The 20,541-nt window shown below is 46.3% G+C and overlaps 1 protein-coding gene across 1 annotated transcript in view; it reads right to left on the bottom strand.

Annotated features, from left to right (window-relative positions):
* Positions 1-306: 306 nt before the first annotated feature.
* LOC115482081 (synaptonemal complex protein 1-like) overlaps positions 307-20,541 on the bottom strand; it is a 265,107-nt gene continuing 244,872 nt past the window's right edge. Inside the window, exons 9-10 of the mRNA XM_030221644.1 lie at positions 15,602-15,708; positions 307-436 (exon numbers count right to left, since the gene is read on the bottom strand). Of these exons, the coding sequence (XP_030077504.1) occupies positions 307-436; positions 15,602-15,708 (237 nt within the window). The remainder of the gene's footprint in view (positions 437-15,601; positions 15,709-20,541) is intronic.

Below are 20,541 nucleotides of genomic sequence, written 5' to 3'. Positions count from 1 at the left end.
GATGAAAGAAGTGCTATACCACTGATTGGCAGCTTGATTGACTGCATTGAACAGTGGGTTATATCTGAGGGTACTAAAAAAAACACATTATAATGCCAGATTGTGTAAAAGGTGACATTACGTGGGACACATGATACAGAGATATATACTTTTGTGGCTAAACAGTCCTGGTTTTTGCAGTGGATAATATATGGTATCAGAGACAAGGATATATTCTTTGATTGTGTATCTTCAGAGAAACACATTTGTCTAGATAAAGGTCCATAATTCCTAATTCAAACTGTGAAAATTCTACAACAAACCTTTCTATTGGCTCACCTTAAGACTGTTTTGAAGGTTCTTGACCTCAGTAAAAGTATTATCAACATCCTTTTCCATTTGTTCTTTTTCTAATAAAACTTTATTATAATCCTCAGTTAACTCCTCATATTTTAGCCTATAGGAAATAATATAGTCAGAGAACAAACCAATTACCATAATTGATGTACAATAAGATTCTATAGTATATTATTCTCAAATGCTTACAAAACAAAAACATTAGTCTGGAGACTCTTTCTTACACCTGCAGTCCGAATATGTGGCTTTGATTCATCCAAATTAGGGACTTTGAAAAATGTAAAGCTAAAAGTTACCTGTAAATTTTTAAAAAAATTAAAACTGCTGTGATAGCCATTTTAGTCTTTTTTAAAGGTAATAAATAGGGCTGCATTTGGATAAAACATTTTAATCGTGAGATTAAAGGCAGTCCATATACAGCAATCCATGGGGGGCACAGGAGGGGAGGGGCATGCATTTCATCTCCCTCCATCCCCACCCCCAATTAAGCGAATTACTTTCCCCTCATTCCCTTTCCTCCTTTCCTGAAGTTACTATTGAGGAAACTACACTTCTCCTTTCTTCCTCAAAATGTACCACCTGTTCCTCTGATCCCATTCCCACCCACCTTCTTAATGCCATCTCTCCTGCTCTTATTCCTTTTATCTGTCATATTCTCAACCTCTCACTTTCCACTGCGACTGTCCCTGCTGCCTTTAAACATGCTGCGGTCACACCTCTCCTTAAGAAGCCTTCACTCGACCCTACTTGTCCCTCTAATTACCGACCCATCTCCCTCCTTCCTTTTCTCTCCAAATTACTTGAGCGTGCTGTTCACCGCTGCTGCCTTGATTTTCTCTCCTCACATGCTATTCTTGACCCACTACAATCTGGTTTTCGCCCTCTCCACTCAACCGAAACTGCGCTTACTAAAGTCTCCAATGACCTATTACTGGCTAAATCCAGAGGTCAATATTCCATCCTCATTCTTCTTGATCTTTCCGCTGCTTTTGACACTGTCAATCACAGCATACTCCTCACTTGGATTCCAGGGCTCTGTCCTTTCCTGGTTCTCTTCCTACCTCTCCCTCCACACCTTTAGTGTTCACTCTGGTGGATCCTCTTCTACTTCTATCCCTCTGCCTGACGGCGTACCTCAGGGTTCTGTTCTTGGTCCCCTCCTCTTTTCTATCTACACTTCTTCCCTTGGTTCATTAATCTCATCCCATGGTTTTTCCTACCATCTCTATGCTGATGACTCCCAAATCTACCTTTCTACCCCTGATATCTCACCTTGCATCCAAACCAAAGTTTCAGCATGCTTGTCTGACATTGCTGTCTGGATGTCTCAACGCCACCTGAAATTAAATTTGACCAAAACCGAGCTTCTCATTTCCCCTCCCTCAAACCCACCTCCCCGCTCCCCCCGTTTTCTATTTCTGTTGATGGCTCTCATTCTCCTCAGCTCGAAACCTTGGGGTCATCTTTGACTCTTCTCTCTCCTTCTCTGCTCATATCCAGCAGATTGCCAAGACCTGTCGTTTCTTTCTTTACAACATCCGTAAAATCCGCCCCTTTCTTTCCGAGCACTCTACCAAAACCCTCATCCACACCCTTGTCACCTCTCGTTTAGACTACTGCAATCTGCTTCTTGCTGGCCTCCCACTTAGTCACCTCTCCCCCCTCCAGTCGGTTCAAAACTCTGTTGCCCGTCTCGTCTTCCGCCAGGGTTGCTTTACTTATACTACCCCTCTCCTCAAGACCCTTCACTGGCTTCCTATCCGTTTTTGCATCCTGTTCAAACTTCTTCTACTAACCTATAAATGTACTCACTCTGCTGCTCCCCAGTATCTCTCCACACTCGTCCTTCCCTACACCCCTTCCCATGCACTCCGCTCCATGGATAAATCCTTCTTATCTGTTCCCTTCTCCACTACTGCCAACTCCAGACTTCGCGCCTTCTGTCTCGCTGCACCCTACGCCTGGAATAAACTTCCTGAGCCCCTACGTCTTGCCCCATCCTTGGCCACCTTTAAATCTAGACTGAAAGCCCACCTCTTTAACATTGCTTTTGACTCGTAACCACTTGTAACCACTCGCCTCCACCTACCCTCCTCTCTTCCTTCCCGTTCACATTACTACTACTACTACTTAACATTTCTAGAGCGCTACTAGGGTTACGCAGCGCTGTACAATTTAACAAAGAGAGACAGTCCCTGCTCAAAGAGCTTACAATCTAATAGACAAGTGAACGGTCGGTCCGATAGGGGCAGTCAAATTGGGGCAGTCTGGATTCACTGAACGGTAAGGGTTAGGTGCCGAACACAGCATTGAAGAGGTGGGCTTTAAGCAAAGACTTGAAGACGGGCAGGGAGGGGGCTTGATTTGATTTGCTTACTTTATTTATTTTTTGTCTATTAGATTGTAAGCTCTTTGAGCAGGGACTGTCTTTCTTCTATGTTTGTGCAGCGCTGCGTACGCCTTGTAGCGCTATAGAAATGCTAAATAGTAGTAGTAATACTAAAGCAAAAAAATAAAGTAAAAATAACCAAGGAGACAACTCCAAGGGGAGGTGGGAGAGACTGTGAGAATATGAAGCCTACTGTCCTCAGAGAATACCTGCTACAGGTAAGCATCTTCACTTTCTCCAAGGACAAGCAGGCTTCAATCTTTTCACAAGTGGGGAATCCCTAGCATCCAGGCTCACCCAAAACAACAAACATTAGTCAACTGGACCTCGCAAAAGCGAGGAAATTACACAGATTAACATGAAACAATATACAATCTGAATGAGGGTGTAGCCTGGACAGAATAAAATGGGCCTAGGAGGATGGAGTTGGATTCTAGACTCCAAACAGATTCTGCAACACTGACTGCCCAAACCAACTGTCGTGTAGGGTATCCTGCTCAAGGCAGTAGTGTGATGTGAATGTATGGACTCAAGACCATGTTGCAGCCTTGAAAATTACTTCAGTGGAGGCTGACTTCAAGTGGGCTACCAACACAGCCATGGCTCTGGCATTATGAGCCATGACATGACCCTCCAAGGCCAGCCTGGGCATAAGTTAAGGAGATGCAATCTTCCAGCCAAATTGAAATGATGCATTTCCCGATGGCGACCTCCACCCTGTTGGGATGAAAAGAAACAAAAAGCTAGGCAGACTGTCTATGAGGTCTTGTCCTCTTCATGTAGTAGGCCAATGCTCTCTTGCAATCCAAGGTCTGCAAGCTGTTTTCGCCAGGATGGCATGAGGTCAGAAAAGAATGTTGGCAAAACAATCGACTGGTTCAGATAGAACTCTGTGACCACCTTCGGCAGGAACTTAGGGTGCGTGCGGAGGACTACTCTGTTGTGATGAAACTTAGTATAAGGTTCATCCACTACTAAGGCCTGAAGCTCATTGACCCCAAAAAAACGACCTTCCAGGTCAAGTACTTCAGATGACAGGAATTCAGTGGCTCAAAAGGAGCTTTCATCAGCTGGATGAGAATGACGTTGAGATCCTATGACACTGGAGGAGGTTTGACAGGGAGCTTTGACAAAAGCAAACCTCTCATGAAGCAAACAACGAAAGGCTGTCCAGAGATGGGCTTACCTTCTACACGCTGATGATAAGCACTAAATTGCACTAAAGTGAACCCTTACGGAGTTTGTCTTGACCAGACTCTGATAAGTGTGGAAGATATTCAAGCAAGGTCTGTGTAGGGCAAGTAAGGGGATCTAAGGCCTTGCTCTCACATCAGAAGGCAAACCTCCTCCATTTACAAGAGTAACACCTCTTAGTGGAATCTGTCCTGGAAGCCAGCAAGACTCGGGAGACACCCTCTGAAAAACCCTAGGAAGCAAATTATAGGCTCTCAACATCCAAGCAGTGAGAGCCAGAGACTGAAGGTTGAGATGTAGAAGTGACCTTTTGTCCTGCATGATGAGGGTCGGAAGACACTCCAATCTCCATGTTTCTTTGGAGGATAATTCCAGAAGAAGAGGGAACCATATATGCCATGGCCAGTACAGTGATCAGAATCATGGTTCCACGGTCTTGCTTGAGTTTTAACAAAGTCTTTCCCAGTTGAGGTATGGGAGGATATGCATACGGAAGTGTCCCCCAATTGAGGAAGAAAGCATCTGACACTAGTCTGCGATGAGCCAGAAGCAAGGAACAGAACTGAGGGATCTCGTAGTTGATTTGAGTAGCAAAATGATCCGCCGAGGGAGTGCCCCATGCTCGGAAGATCTTGCGGGCCATGCCCATATGGAGAGATATTCTGCTCAGCCTGTTGGCCAGGGTGTTGTTTGTGGCAGCCAGGTAAGTGGCTTGAAGGAACATGCATGATCCGGTGCCCCCTTGTTTGGTGATGAAATACACTGCAACTTGACTGTTTGAATAAGAATAATTTGATGAGACAGCCGATCTCTGAAAGTTTTTAGAGCGTTCCAGATCACTCGAAGCTCTAGGAGGTTGATCTGAAGATTTGTTTCCTAGGAGGACCAAGCTCCTTGAGTGTAAAGCCCATCTACATGAGCTCTCCAGGAGAGATGCAACTGTCATCAACACTTTCTGTGGCTGAGGAATTTGAAATGGAAGTCCCAGAGTCAAACTGGATCGAATTGTCCACCAATGAAGAGGGCGAACAAACTCTGAGGACACATGTTACCCTTGCAGACTTCTCGTGGCTTGATACCATTAAGAAGCCAGGGTCTATTGAGCTGATCTCATGTGAAGACATGTCATAAGTGTAACGTACACTGTGGAAGACAAGTGGGCCAGAAATTTCAATATCTGCTGAGCTGTGACATGCTGAGAGGCACGAACCTTGTATGCCAGCGAGACAAGATTGTCCGCTCTCGACTCCGGGAGGTAGGCTCCAACACTCTGTTTGTCGAGCAGGGTTTCTATGAACTCCAATTGCTGGACAGAATGTAGATTGGCATCACCCACTTGTGAGAATATATTAGCCTACTTGTCCTCAGAGAATAATTAATATAGTTCAAAGGCTTGGAAAATCCACTGTTTCGCCACATTGTTTGAATGAGAATAATTTGGTTCTGTAGCCTTTAGAGCATTTCATATGGCCTCAGCTCGAGGAGGTTGATATGGAGATGTGTTTTCTGAGCAGACCTTTGGGTGTGAAGCCCATCCTTATGAACTCCCCATCCCAGGTTTGATGCAACTGTTGTTAGCAACTTCTGAGGAGGTGCAATCTGGAATGGTAGACCCAAAGTCAAAATCGTCTGAATTGTCCACCAGAGAAAGGCATTAGTCAACTCTGGAGGAATCTGGATTACATCCATTAGATTCCCAGCCTTCTGAGACCACTAGGAAGCTAGGGTCCACTGGGCCTCTTTCAAGTGGAGACTGCAAGAGAGTGACATGCACTGTTGAGGCCATGTGGTTCATTACTCAACATTTGCCAAACTGTGACCTGCTTGCTCCTTCGGACCTGAGAGGCGAGTGCTGTCGAGACCTGTGCTCTTGCTTATGGAAAAAAAGCCAGAGCTAAACTGGGAGGACCGCTCTCCCTCTATTCAGGAGGTGCCAATGCGTATTTCTCCCAGCAGCCAAGATCCTGCTCCCGCAACCCAGGCGGTTCGACAACCTGACCCTGCACCGGCCCCTCAGCCTTTACTGATAGTGGCTCTCAACAAGCGTATCCAGGCCTTGCTCCCAGAGGTCTTGGAGGAATTTCTGCAGCGATGTGCACTGGCATCGGGGATGCCTGCGCCTGACATGCCTCTCACTGTGGCCCCGCCTGGCTCTCAGCCCACGGTGTAGTCTTCGGCACCTGTGTTGCTTGCGGCTACGGTGTCCATTGCCACCCAGACCGACTCTCCTTCGACGTCAGTGGAGCAAACTTCACCGGAGTAGAGGAAGGAGCCAACTCCTTAACACCGTTCTAGAAGACATAGGACCTCCATGTCGACCAGACATGAGGGAAGTGCTGTCCAGTACTGAAGGGGAACACTCGTGGGAATCAGAAGAGGATCCCAGGTACTTCTCCTCCTATGAGTGCTATGGGATCCCTTCTGAGCCTTCCCCTCTGAGAGGAGACTGCTGCCACCTGAGAGTCTCTCCTTCACCTCCTTTGTACGGGAAATGGCGGAGGCCATTCCATTCCCTATATAAGTGGAAGACGAGCCTAGAGCCAAGATGCTCGAGGTCCTGGACTACACCTCTCCAACTAAGGAGGCAGTGATGGCTCCTCTCCACGAGGTACTCAAGGCAGTCCTCGTACGGAACTGGGTGTCTCCTCTGTCTGTCCCTGTGATCCCCAAGAAGATTGATACCCAATATCGGATCCACAGGGAACCTGGGTTGGTGATCTCAGTTACCCCACAACTCCATGGTGGTGAATGCCGCTCTCAAAAAAGCCAGATGTACTAAGGACTATGCCTCAGATCCCTTAGGTACAGAAGCCAGAACCCTGGACTCTTTTGGGAGAAAAATGTATCAGGCCACTATGCTCATCGCCTGTATTCAATCATACCAGCTCTTCACAAGCGTCTACTTGAGGAACTCAGTGAGGCAGCTGTCCGACTTGGTTGAAGCACTCCCTCTGAGGAAGGCTGAGCCTTTTCGCCAGCTGGTCAAGCAGCAGAATGCATGCCACAAGTTCTTGGCCAGGGACACTTACGACACTTTTGACGTGGCAACCAGAATCTCTGCCCAAGGTATTGCAATACGCAGACTCTCCTGGCTGCGTGTTTCTTACCTGGACCATTTGGTCTAGTAGAGAATGGCGGATGCCCCTTGCTGGGGAGATAATCTTTTCAGAGAGAAGATCGAGGAGGTTGTTGACCAAATCAAAAAGTACACAGAGGATATATCTTCTCTCTCATCTAGGAGGTATTTTGGTGGATTGCAGAGTGCTTCCTATTCCTACTCTTTGTGTTGATATGCTCCTGCAGCTCGCCAACCTGCTCAGGCTCAGCCCCAGCGAGCTCGTTCTCGTCAACAGCATGCAACCAAGGTCCCTGCTGCTCCCCAGCAAAAGCCAGGGATGAGCTATTGACTGGCTCCAGCAGAGCACAGCTGTAGTAAAAGTGTCTGGATCATCGACCCACTTGTGAGAATGGTAAGCCTGCTTATCCTCAGAGGAAGTGAAGATACAGCAGGCTTCACATTCTCACAGTCCTGCCCACCTCCCCTTGGAGTTGTTTCTTCGTATTTTGTTCCATTTTTATGCTATTGTATTAAACTGACGAGACGCGGAGACACAACGGGCTGGAAGGTGCTCCGTGCATGAGCAGTGAGGCGTGTCACACACCTTAGAAGGCTCTGTAAAGTTTTTTATTTTTCTGGCTATCTACCGATTACTGGGCAACGCAGATCGTCGACCCACTTGTGAGAATGGTAAGCCTGCTTGTCCTCAGAGAATCGGTGAATACCCTGGGAGCTGACTTGAGGCCAAATGGAAGAACGTGATATTGGTAGTGGTGTTTCCCTATTTGGAATCTAAGATACTTCCTGTGACTGGGAAGTATTGAAATGTGGGTATAGGCATCCTTTAAATCCAGAGGGCATAGACAATCATTTTCCTGAATCACAGGCAGAAGGGTGCCCAGGGAGATTATTCTGAACTTTTCTTTGACCAGGAATTTGTTCAGAGCTCTTCGGTCAAGGATGGGTTGAACCCCCCCCCCCCCTTTCTTGGGCACAAGGAAATACCTGGTATAGAATCCCTTCCCTTCTTCGATTCATGGCACAGGTCCGACCGTATTGGTCTGCAACAGGGAAGAGATTTCCTCTACAAGTACCTGCTTATGCCGAGAGGTGATGAGCTGTGTTCTCGGTGGGCAATTTGGTGGTCTTTGATGCCAATGTAGGGTGTAGCCAAGACGAATTATCTGAAGAACCCACCGGTCAGAAGTTACAAAGGGCCACCTGTGTTGGAAAACATTCAGCCTCCCCTCTATTGGTAGGCTATCCGGAATGCTTAATTTGAGTGTGGCTACGCTCTCCTGAAGCCAGTCAAAAGCTCTTCCCTTGCTTCAACTGGGGAACCGGCTGGGACGTGTGAGAACAGGACTGGCGAGGCCAAGAACGCTGGGCCTGGGGTTTCTGTGCAGAGCAAGTAGTAGTAGGGTTGTCACCTAGGCTCACTCAAAAACCTCTTAGATGAAGGGGCTGCAGCTGGAGGTTGCCAAGACAGGGTCTGGATGGTATCAGTATGTTTCTTTATGAGGTCAGCAACCTCCTCCACCTTGTCCCCCAAAAGAATGTCTGCTTGGCAAGGTACGTCCGCAAACCTCTCTTGATCCACTGGTTCTAGGTCAGACACAAGCAGCCATGAAAGTCTGCACATCCCCACACTCATAGCAGACAGTCTGGATGCAATATCATAAGAATCATATTCACCCCTAGCCAGATACTTCCTATACTCCAGCTGCCTACTGTCCAACTGGTGAAGCTCTGTTGAATGCTCCTGTGGGAGAGAATCCACAAAACTTAGTGTACTGCATAACAAAGATTGCAAAGGCACATGTAGAGCTGGTAGGATTGGATGTGGGCAATAAGCATCGAGGCCTGTAAAGTGTTCCTCCCAAACAAGTCTAGTTTCCAAACCTATCTTGTCCTGGAGCTCCTGGTTCATTTGAGGGCAGATTGACAACTAGAGAGTGGTGAGGCAGTTGTGCCCTCTCAAATCCAGGAGCCTTCTGGATACAATACTACATATGCACCTTCTTAGGTACGACCTGCAAAGAAAGGAAAGGTTCCCAGTTTTTCGTCAGTGCATCTTTAAGGATAAGGTGCAAAGGTATTGTGACCCCTTCCTTAGGAGGCGATAACATCTTTGCCCTGAGCTCCTCCTCCATCTCCAACTTAAATGGGGGCAGAATCCATCTCCTTGACAAAATCAGTGAAGGAGAGACCCTCAGGTGGAGATTTACGTCTCTCGAGGTGGAGATGGATCAGAAGGTACCCCATAAGACTCTTCATCCATGAAGTAATGAGGGTCTTCTTCTAAGTCCCATGAGTGGTCCAAGTCAAATTCCTCACCATAATCAGATCAGACTGAGTGAGTCTTTGCCTGTCTTGGCTCAGTGGAACCATCTCCATGCACCAAAGATCACCAAGATAAAGCCCTATCGTCAGACTTCAGGGAGGCTTCCTCCCCCCAAAATTGAGTGTCGTACTGCATGAGTTGATGTCATAGGCATGGATGGAGTCTCAGGAACAATCTGGGGCTGATCCACAGTTGGTGCAAGCACTCTCAGTTCCTGAGCGGATTGCAACTGCAGTATCTCCTCTCTAAGCATGGCTCGGAACCGCTCATTGATGGAAGGCATCAGCAAAGGCAGGGGAGCCGGGAGAGAGGCAGCCTCAGAAGTACATAAGCACCGCCATACTGGGAAAAGACCACAGGTCCATCAAGCCCAGCATCCTGTCTCCGACAGCGGCCAATCCAGGCTTCAAGAACCCGGCAACCTCCCCCCCCCCTCCCCCCCCCCCCCAAAAAAAAAAAAAAAAAAATTAATAATGTTTAATGGACTTTTCCCTCAGAAATCTGTCCAAACCCCCTTTAAATTCCATAAGGCCAGCTGCTGTCACTACATTCTCCGGCAACGAGTTCCAGAGCCTAGCTACACGCTGAGTAAAGAAAAACTTTCTCCTATTTGTTTTAAATCTACCATATTCTAGCTTCATCTTGTGTCCCCTGGTTTTGTTGTTGTTTGAAAGTGTAAACAAACGCTTCACATCTGTCCGCTCTACTCCGCTCATTATCTTGTAGACTTCTATCATATCACCCCTCAGCCGCCTTTTCTCCAAGCTGAAGAGCCCTAACCTTCTCAGCCTTTCCTCATAGGGAAGTCGTTCCATTCCCTTTATCATTTTTGTCGCCCTTCTCTGCACCTTTTCTAATTCCTTTATATCTTTTTTGAGATGCGGCGACCAGAATGCTTTCCTGTGTTGCCATTGCAACAGGTCCAATTTCCTTTTTCTTGTTGTACTGTTTGATTCTGAGGGAACTGGTCTTGTTATGCTATGCCTTTAGGCAAAGCCATGAGCCCTGTGTGAGTGGTTCTGGTCTGAATCTGTATGGATTACTTTCCTGTTAGGTTTGCTCTCAAGCAAAGCCCTGTTCTGTTTTTATGTTTGTGTGTGGTTCTGGTTTGAACCTGAATAGATTCTTTTCTTGTTGTCTAGGCTCTCCAGCTTAAGCCTGTTCTGTTTCCCTGTGTGGTTTCCCTTGTTACCTTTCACTGTTCAGAGAGACAGTTGTTGCCAGCCCAGCTGCTTTCCTTGATTACCTAGCTTCCGTGCAGCTGGGTGTGCTCTGTCTCTGCCTGCCTTTCCTTTCCCTACCTGGCTTTGGGTGCTGGCTGAGTTTTGGTAAGTGGAGTGGAGGAGTGGCCTAGTGGTTAGAGCACCAGTCTTGCAATCCAGAGGTGGCTGGTTCAAATCCCACTGCTGCTCCTTGTGATCTTGGGCAAGTCACTTAACCCTCCATTGCCTCAAGTACAAACTTAGATTGTGAGCCCTCCTGGGACAGAGAAATATCCAGTGTACCTGAATGTAACTCACCTCAAGCTACTACTGAAAAAGGTGTGAACAAAATCTAAATAAATAAACATTGCTTGTTTTCCCTTTGCTTGCTTTAATCCTTTGACTGCAGTGTAAGCCCTGCTTCTTTCTGACTTGTGTATTAAAAGCAACCCTTCCCTTTAGCCTGCTTTAACTCTTTGTCTACTGGGTTTGTCTCCTGATTCTTGTGAGCATTGCTCATCTGATTTGTGTATGTAAAGACAGCTTTTCCTGTTTGCTTGCTTTTCCCTTTGTCTCTTGTGTCTGTTATTTGGCTGTGTGGCACAGCCTTGTGTATTCTTATGGGTGGATTCCCTTTTCCCTTGAGTGCTATGTGGAACAGCCTTGTGTACTTCTATAGGTGGCTTCCCTTTACCCTTGAGTGCTGTATGGTACAGCCTAGAGTGTTCCCATGAGGGGCTTCCCTTTACCCTTGAGTGCTGCGTGGCCAGCCATGTGTATTCCTTTGAGTGGCTTCCCTTTTCCCTGAGTTCTGTATGGTACAGCCTAGAGTGTTCCTATGAGTGGCTTCCCTTTACCCTTGAGTGCTGCGTGGCCAACCTTGTGTATTCCTTTGAGTGGCTTCCCTTTTCCCTGAGTGCTGAATGGTTCAGCCTAGAGTGTTCCTATGAGTGGCTTCCCTTTACCCTTGAGTGCTGTGTGGTACAGCCTTGTGTATTCCTATAGGTGGCTCCCCTTTACCCTTCTGCGTGGCCAACCTTGTGTATTCCTATGAGTGGCTTCCCTTTTCCACTGAGTGCATGGTGGCACACCCTTGAGTATTCCTTTGAGTGGCTTCCCTTATCCTTGAGTTCTATATGGCATAGCCGTGAGTGTTCCTTTGCGTGGCCTTGTCTTGAGAGTTCCCTGTGTGATTTCTGTGAGTCCTCTCTGTGAGGTTTCTGTTTTGAGTTTGAGTGGGTTGCTCTTCCTGTTAGCTGTGAGTACTAGCGCAGCCTTGAGTGGTCACTCTTCTGTTTGCTGTGACTACTAGCTCAGCCTTGAGCTACCTCTCTGTGTGATGTCTGTTTGACTTGGTTAGGACTTTTCATTTATAGCTGTGGTTCTAAGACCAGTCCTGTGCTGCCTTCCTGTGTGGTTTTCTTATTTTTTACTTGTGGTTTCTACCATGTGAGTCTAAGTGGGGTTGTCTTTTCCCCTTCAGTTCTTTGTGTCTGTGTGTAGGGTCTTTTGACCCCTTGTTTGTGGCTCTGTTTATTGCAGTGTGTGTGCACTGCTTGAGTAGTACTTGCTCAAGAAATTCCGTTCTGTTTCTTTTCCCTTTCCTCTGGTATGATTCGGTTCCAGTTCGGCCGTGAGGCCCATATGCTTGGACTCTGTACGAGTGGATTCCGGATTGGCCGTGAGGCCTGCCTGAGTGGTCTATCTCCTTTTTCTGGTGGTGCTTGTTGCTTGTCTTGAGTGTGCTCTGTCTATTTGCCATGTCTGGTACCTGTTTGTATTCAGTGCCTGGTTCGCCTCTGCTGTGCACCTCCCCAGAGGACTTGTCTGTTGCAGCCTGGCTGCAGCCCAAGGGTTCACCATCCTGGGTTCCGTGACAAGCACTTCTCAGGTACCGGCAATGCAATGCCCCGAAGCTCCTGGCACCGAGCATTGATGAGGACTGATTTTTATGCTTCTTGGGCTTCTCTCGATGTTCAGCATCGCAGTCCTTCAGTGCCAATGATTCGAACTGGTATCTGCCCTCAGTATTAGGTCCGATGCTGATCAGTCCTGGGGCCTACTTTCAGCACCCAATGTCGAGAGAGGTGGAGACCTCCTCGGTGCCGGTGTACTTCCAGTGGCAGTGAAGTCCTAGCAGCCATCAAGGTCAATGCTTCCAATGCCAATGTATCAGCCTTTGAGGAGACCAAAAGTCTCTCCTGCTGGACCTACTGTACCCTCAATTGCAAACAGAGAGAACAAGAGTTAGGCTCATGGTCAGGTCCAAGTCACCTGATGCACCAAGACTGTGGGTCCATCACAGAAATCACCCGATTACACTGGAAGCACCTTTTGAAGCCACTTGGTGTCTTCTTGGGCATCAAGAAACGCGGCCAAATTAAACTCCTCAATTGTGAACAGTAAAAAGGGGTAGCATTCAAATTGAGATTGGTGCTCTGGCCTAAAAATGTCTAGCAACTCATGAAAAAGAAAGGAAGGGCCAGAAACACTACAAAATGAATTTTTTTTTACATCTGAATTTTAAATAATACATCAAGATGATATCTTGATATCTGAATTTATTTTCAATTCATAACAATATAACAATAGAATCATTGAAAGTATGGGAAATGTATCTTCAAATGAGTCCACAATGGGGGGAGGGGCAAAATATAGTAAATCCATAGGAAGATGGATACAAAAATAGGAGAAAAAAATAAAGAATAAGAAATACTGCTCCTCCTATGCACAATAGACCCATAGCGGTTCTAACAAACTAGGGGTTAAGTGAAAGTAACACCCTTGCCTTCCAAGAAAAATCTCAGTTGAGCAGGTTCAAAGAAAATATACTGAACATTCTGGTAAACCACAAAACATTTACAAGGAAATCTAAGTTGGAAGGAAGCTCCTAGTAAAGTTATTATAGAAAGTAATTCAAAAACTTCTTTCACCTTGCTTGCATCCACTTGGACATGTCAGGAAACCATAAGTGAAGTATCCAGTCTTATAATATAATCTCAAAACCAAATACCTGTCTTGATGGAAAACAAAAGAGACTGATAAAGTGGCTCGAGCTACTGCTTCAGACTGAAATATTTAAGTGCCCCAAGGGCATGGTCACTGTTTTTTTTTGTTGTTGATGAAGTCAAATATATTTTTTGAAGAGGCAGAAAAGCTGCTTCCAGAAATTTCAGCACAGTTTGCAAAAAACTGTGCAATAGGTCTTTCACCAGAAATAGACTATATTGTGGAAAATTTAAAAATCTTAGATTCAAACTTCTTTGAAAGTTTTTCAAGTTTTCAATTTTCTGCAATATTATCTTGTACTAATAATGAATGAGAGAACTTCAGTTCACCAACAAATTTATCCAACAAATCAACCTCGGCAGTGCAGGAGTTAACTTTAGCCTCCGAGTCCTGCAGTTTAGCGGCAGAAATAGCAGATATTGAAACAAAAGAAGAGCAAACCTGGTGAAAACTCTCCAAGGCCATCCACAGAGTGTCCAGAGTCACCACATTCGGCTTCACCAGCAGCTTCAGCAGAGAAGCAAAAGCCGAAGCAACATGCAGTTCTCCTGCCTGTGATGACACTGCTCCAGTGACAGACTCTGCCTGCACCACTGGGATCTGCGCTGTGCTCACCACTGATAGCAACCCTAAAGCTCCCACTTGCATTGCAGTTGGTTTCATTTCTCCATTGCGCCCTTGCTCTGCAGGCCCCACTACACCAGAATCACTGGCGTCCTCCAATTCTTATGGTAGGCAGGCCTGAGCGGTGGTTCCAGGAATTGGGGGGGAGGGGGGTAAAGGATCCTTCTAGGCTCAGCGAAAGCTCACCGTCCAAGCTGGGTCTCTTTCCCGCCCAGCAGCAGAAGTGGCCGTTGAAGAGAGAAACGTGAAGGTGGTGATAGCGGTTTATCACATAATTGAAGGAGCCGGAGAAGGAAGAACTCCCCGCAGCTTCTCCCTGCATTTGGGCATGTCAAAGAAGAAGTTTCACTGCAAGATTCAGGTAATAAAGCCAAACACTAAAATAATTAAAGAATAAAAGAATAAAATAAAGAGGAAGGAATAATAACACGAAAGGGACAAAAATACCCACATGGGAAGGCACTGAGAATCAGGGGAAAAAAAAGCACTAAGAGCAAAACACGATGACGTATCCTCATGGCTCCACAGAAAAATGAAGACTGAGGGACTCACGCTCGTGCACTGAGTAGGAAAGCACCAGTGCATTAATCTTGCTAGTCAGCATACGCACCAGGTCACCTAGCTGTGAGAATACAATTTGCCTGCTTGTCCTTGGAGAAAGGATATTACCAGTGTGTGCCGCAGGGATCGGATCTTGGTCATGCTTTTTTTTTTTAACATCTTTGTGAGTGAAATTGCTGAAGGGCTGTCTGGGACGGTTTGCCTCTTTGTAGATGATACCAAACACTATAATAGGGTAGGAAACCCCTTATGGTGTGGATAGCATGAGGAGGAATCTAGCAAAGCTTGAAGAACAGTCCAGAATATGACAACAATGACTTAATGCTGAAAATGCTGGGTCATGCATTTTGGCTGCAAAAACCTGAGGGAGAACCACAATATAGGGATGAAGTATTTCTGTGCACAAAGGAACAGCGGGACTTGGGAGTGATTGTATCTGACAATCTCAAAATGGCCAAACAGGAAGAAAAGGTGAAAATAAAAGCTAGAAGGATGCTTGTGTGACAGGGAGAGGAATGGTTAGCAGGAATAAGAAGGCAATAGACTATATCTAAATATATGAAAGTGTGAGACAAGCATCTCTTAGAGAAAGGAAAAGATAGCAGATAGTATAGATGAGCAAGATTGGCAAGACCATATGGCCTTTATCTGCCATCATTTTCTATGCTTCTATGCAAGTGCTTCCCTGTTAACTGGGAGCAGGTACCATGCCCTAACACCTGACCTGCAATACAAAATATTGGGACTGGCCCAAACAATAATGCATTAAATTTGCAGCTCCCACACAGTAAAGTCTTGCATTAACCACAGTAACTGCAAATTTTACTACAGTTTAGCAGGTGGGCCCCTTACTGCAGAAAATAAAACAGATTAAGAAAACTTACATCTCCTTGTCCCGTTCTTCTTTTAGCTTGGCAAGATGTTTGTACAAGTGTTCTTCATGTTCAGCAGCAGCAGCAGTTATCTGTATTTCCAACTCGTGTATTTTCTTCTGCAGAAGAACAACATGAGCTTGCATTTTGTATGAAATATCAAAACACATTTAAAAGCTTTCTTTAGTAGAGTGATGTGATAGCCATGTTAGTCCACTTTTAAAGGTAATAAATAGAAATAAAATGAAATAGGAAAGAAAATAAGATGATACCTTTTTTATTGGACTAACAATGCATTTTTTGAAAGAGAAATAATTTGGGCTGGACTAGTCATCTGGGTTTGATTCAAAAGTCAAATCTGTTCCTCTGGTCAGCCAAGGCTTCTATGCAGCAGAATGTTGCAGGGACAGGGGCAAGAAGGGATGAAAAATATAAAAAGGAACCCAAAAAAACTTGAAGAATGATAAGCTTCAGTATTAAATGTGTCAAAAAATTCTTTAACTGCTTATTATTTAGTAGGATAAGAACTAAAATGTTTTAAACAAAATCTGAGAGTCATCCTGGTCAATATTCAGTCAGCAGCAGTGAGCACATTTTAAAATTCTGACAGCAGTGTTCAGAATTATGCCCTAATATTCAATACTGGGCCATGTCCAGCCACTGGCATTGAATATTCAGACTGATCAACCAGGAGGAAGCTGCCAGGATTTATGCTGCCAATATTCAGCTGGATACTAGCATAAGCGTATCTGGCCAGTCCGATGCCCCCTGATTCTGAGTCCTCCATACAAAGTTCATCCCCATCTCACTCTTTCCCCCCCAGAATAGCGTCAATTCCCACTCCTGATCCCCTCCAGAACTCCCACTTCTTATCACAGATTTCTCCAACCATTTATTTATTTATTTATTGTTTGCTTATATCCCACATTTTCCCACACATGCAGGCACAATGTGGCTTACAAAAAGTTAAATAAAATCACAAAATAGGAAACTTAGAAAAGTATACAAGGAGTAGACAGGATGAAAAACAACTAACAGGGTGAATCTAGCAGGGTAAGGGTCAAAGAGAGTGCATCAGTCAACAGTGAAAAGTGGGGAGTAGGTCCTAGCAAGAAGTAGGTCTTTAACAACTTCTACCATGAAAGTGCAATCCCCCCAAACAGGACCTTGCCCCCCTCCCCCCACCCTGGCCTGTCTGTACGATCTCTGGTGATCTAGCGGACAAGAGAAGGAGCAATGTCTACTCGCACCTGTCCATCATGACTCTTGCTTCAAAATAGCTGCATCGACCTCTAGTGGCAGTCTCATGGTACTACGGTATGCAGCAGCAATCTGCTAGGGGAACATTTTCATGGTTGGAGGAATCCAGGAGGGTCCTGTGGAGAGGGGGACCAGAAGAGATCAGATTGTGTTGGAGGGAGGTCATAAGAGAGGAGAATGGCAGTGCTCTTCTATGGTCAGGAGGACTACAAAAGACAAATGCTAATAGGAATAGATGTGTGAGATTGTCAGAGGGTCAGAACTAGAAAGTGGTGGTGATGGGGTTCAGGAAGGAAACATGGACTAACATCGGCTGCAAACGAGAAATTATGTCTTACCAGATACTTTTCTTTCCTTTACACACGGCAGATGAATCCAGAGATGTGTGGGTTGTGTCCATCTACCAGCAGGTGGAGATCAAGAGTATCGAACTGACGTGGCACCTGGGAGTCATGCTCCTAGTCCAGTCAGTATTCGAATAACAAAGCAGAAGAAAATCCCAGAAGAGACAAAGAACCTTCTCTTCCTTGACGAGATGAAAGTTGATTGTAGAATATCTAAGAAAAGGAAACAGCAACAACCACAACAAGAACCCCCAAACAACAAACCTAACTGTGCAGAATCCATAAGAGGGTGGGCCTCTGGATTCATCTGCTGTGTCTAAAGGAAAGAAAATTATCAGGTAAGACATAACTTCTCATTCCTTAGCGACAGCAGCAGATGAATACAGAGACGTGTGGGATGTAGAAAAGCATTTACCTTAAGCAGGGTGGGAATCCAACACTCCAGAAGAAAGGACTGCTGCTCCAAAGGCCGCATCAGAGCATATTACAACATCCAAACGGTAATGCTTAGAAAAAGTGTGAAGGGATGACCACGTTGCTGCTCTGCAAATGTCCAATAAAGGAAACATCGGAGCCTCTGCCCAAGAGGACACGAGCGCTCTCCTACAATGTGCCCTAAAATGCTCTCGCACAGGTTTGCTTTCCAACAAGCAAGCTGACATAATAGCGGCCTTGACCCAGCAGGCAACAGTGGTCTTCAAGGCCACCTCTCCCTTGCGGGGACCTTCTAGGAGGACAAAGAGGAGGTCCGATCAGCGGAATCTGTTAGTGACTTCTAGATAGCACATAAGGACCCAGAGAACATCCAGAATATGCAAAGAAGCAATGTCTAGGATAAGATTCCTTTCTAAAGGCTGGTAAAAATAAGGGCTGATTGAGATGAAATGACGTGACAACTTTAGGCAGGAAGGAGGAAACGGTTTGCACTCTAACCCTGTCCAAGGAAAAATGGAGAAAGGGTTCCCTACATGTCAACGCCTGGAGCTTAGAAACTCGGCACATCGAAGCAATGGCCACTAAGAACACAGTTTTTAACATGAGATCTTTCAGCATAGCACTGTGCAAATGTTCAAAAGGTACTTTCTGAAAGGCCCTCAACACCAGATTGAGGTTTCATTCCGGACACACAGACTGGATCATAGGTTTAAGCCTACTCACTCCTTTCAAAACAACGCACCACATCCGGATGCATTGCCAACGAAGAATGAAGAAGATGGCCAAGATAACATGCCAAAGCTGCCATCTGGTCCCGTAGAGAATTGTAAGCAAGACCATTCAGGAGACCATCTTGCAGGAAGGCCAAAATCTGCAGAAGCAAGGCCTGAAAAGGAGAAACCGCTCAATCCGCACACCACGATTCGAAGAGTCGCCACACTTGAACATAAGCAGCAGAGGAAGACCGTTTTTTCGCCTGAATAAGAGTAGCCAACTACCTGAAGCGAATAACCCTTCTTTTTCAGCTTCGCCCGCTCAAAAGCCAGGCCATAATACCAAAGCGGGAGGGACCCTCCATCTGAATGGGTCCCTGAACCAGCAGTCCGGGAAGATCTGACAGGTGAAGGGGTTCGTCCACTTGCAATTGGACCAGGTTCGCATACCAGAGGTGACAGGGCCAATCTGGAGCCAACAGAGTCACTCTTCCTGGTTGGAGTCAAACTTGATGGAAAACCCATCCTATCATGGGCCGGGAGGGGGGTGGGGGGGATGTAAAGAAGTGCATCTGCCAGCCACAGCTGAAGAATAGCATTGATCCCCTCCACGCCAAACTCTCTCCGCCTGCTGAAGAAGTGAGGGGCCTTGGCACTGAGATGAGTCACCATGAGATCTACTACTGGCATCCCCCATCTCCGAGCAATCAAGCGAAAAGCCAACTCTGCCAGCTCCCATTCTCCCTGGTCCAATACATGTCTGCTGAGATAGTCCACACGGACATTCAGCGTGCTTGCAATATGTGCCACCAACAGCTGTTGTGAATGTCTCTGTCCACTGAACTACCATCTGAGATTCCTGCGCAGATCCATGATGCGAGTGCTCCCTTGTTTGTTGATACAGGCCATCGTAGTCATGTTGTCTGAGAACACTCGTACCGGTTTGCCTGACACCACGGCCATACATCTAGGGTCACCGCCATGGATCCAAGGGTCTGAACGTAATCCTAAACCTGAGGAGCTGGGTTCCGAAGCAGAGCTTGAACCTGTAACTGCAGCTTGCTGCCGTAGTGTTCCGGTAAGAACACTTTGCAGAGACTCGTATCAAACTGGACCCCCAAGTATTCTAATATCTGAGTAGAAACCAGCTGACTCCTGGGAAGATTGATGATCCACCCCAATGACTGAAGAACAGAGGTGACCTGAGTGGTGGCCCAGCTGCTGTCCTATGCCGAGGGCACCCGAATGAGACAATCGTCCAGGTAGAGGTGAAACTGTATGCCCTACCAGCATAGGAAGGCCACCACTACCACCATGACCTTGGAAAAGGTCTGAGGAGCGGTGGCTAGGCCGAATGGGAGCGCTTGAAACTGGAAGTGCTGCCCAAGAACTGCAAAACGAAGGAACTTGTGGTGAGGAGGCCAAATGGGAATGTGTAGATACGCTTCCTTGAGGTCCAAGGCGTAAGAAATTCACCTGGCTGCACCGATGAAATAACCAAGCGTAACGTTTCCATGGGAAAATGTCGGACCTTCAAGAACCGGTTGACTTATTTGAGGTTGACAACTGGCCGGAAGGCATCTCCCTTCTTTTTGGGCACCACAAAATAAATTTGAATACCAGCCCGAAGGCTCTTCCTCTGGAGGGACAGGGACAACAGCCCCCAGAGGTCCCTTAGCTTCCACAGTGTTGTACAAATTGCTGCTCTTTTGACTGAGTTGCCACAAGGGGATTCCAAGAAAAATCTGTGATGGGAGCCATTAATTCTAGCTTGCAGCCATCGAGAATAATGTTGAGTACCCACTGGTTTGTAGTAATGCAGGACCACTCCTCAATAAACAGGGACAGCTGCCCCTATTGCAGTTGAGGAATGGCCCAGCTCCCTATTATTGGGAGGGCCAAACATTGGAAGAGGCACAGATGAAGGCGGGAGAGCTTACTACTACTACTACTTAGCATTTCTATAGCGCTGCCAGGGTTACGCAGCGCTGTACAAGTTTAAACATGGGGAAGGACAGTCCCTGCTCAAGAGAGCTTACAATCTAAAGGTAACAAACTATGTAGTCAGTGTAGGTATCATGAATGGGGAAGGTGGTTAGGCGCCAAAAGCAAGGGAGAAGAGATGGGCTTTGAGTAAGGACTTGAAAATGGGCAGGGAGGGCGCATGGCGTATGGGCTCGGGAAGTCTGTTCCAGGCATA

Source organism: Microcaecilia unicolor, chromosome 12 (assembly GCF_901765095.1).
Source record: "Microcaecilia unicolor chromosome 12, aMicUni1.1, whole genome shotgun sequence".
Lineage (NCBI taxonomy): Eukaryota > Metazoa > Chordata > Amphibia > Gymnophiona > Siphonopidae > Microcaecilia > Microcaecilia unicolor.
Note: the sequence above shows the minus strand (reverse complement) of the source record. Positions and strands in the feature narration are given on the sequence as shown.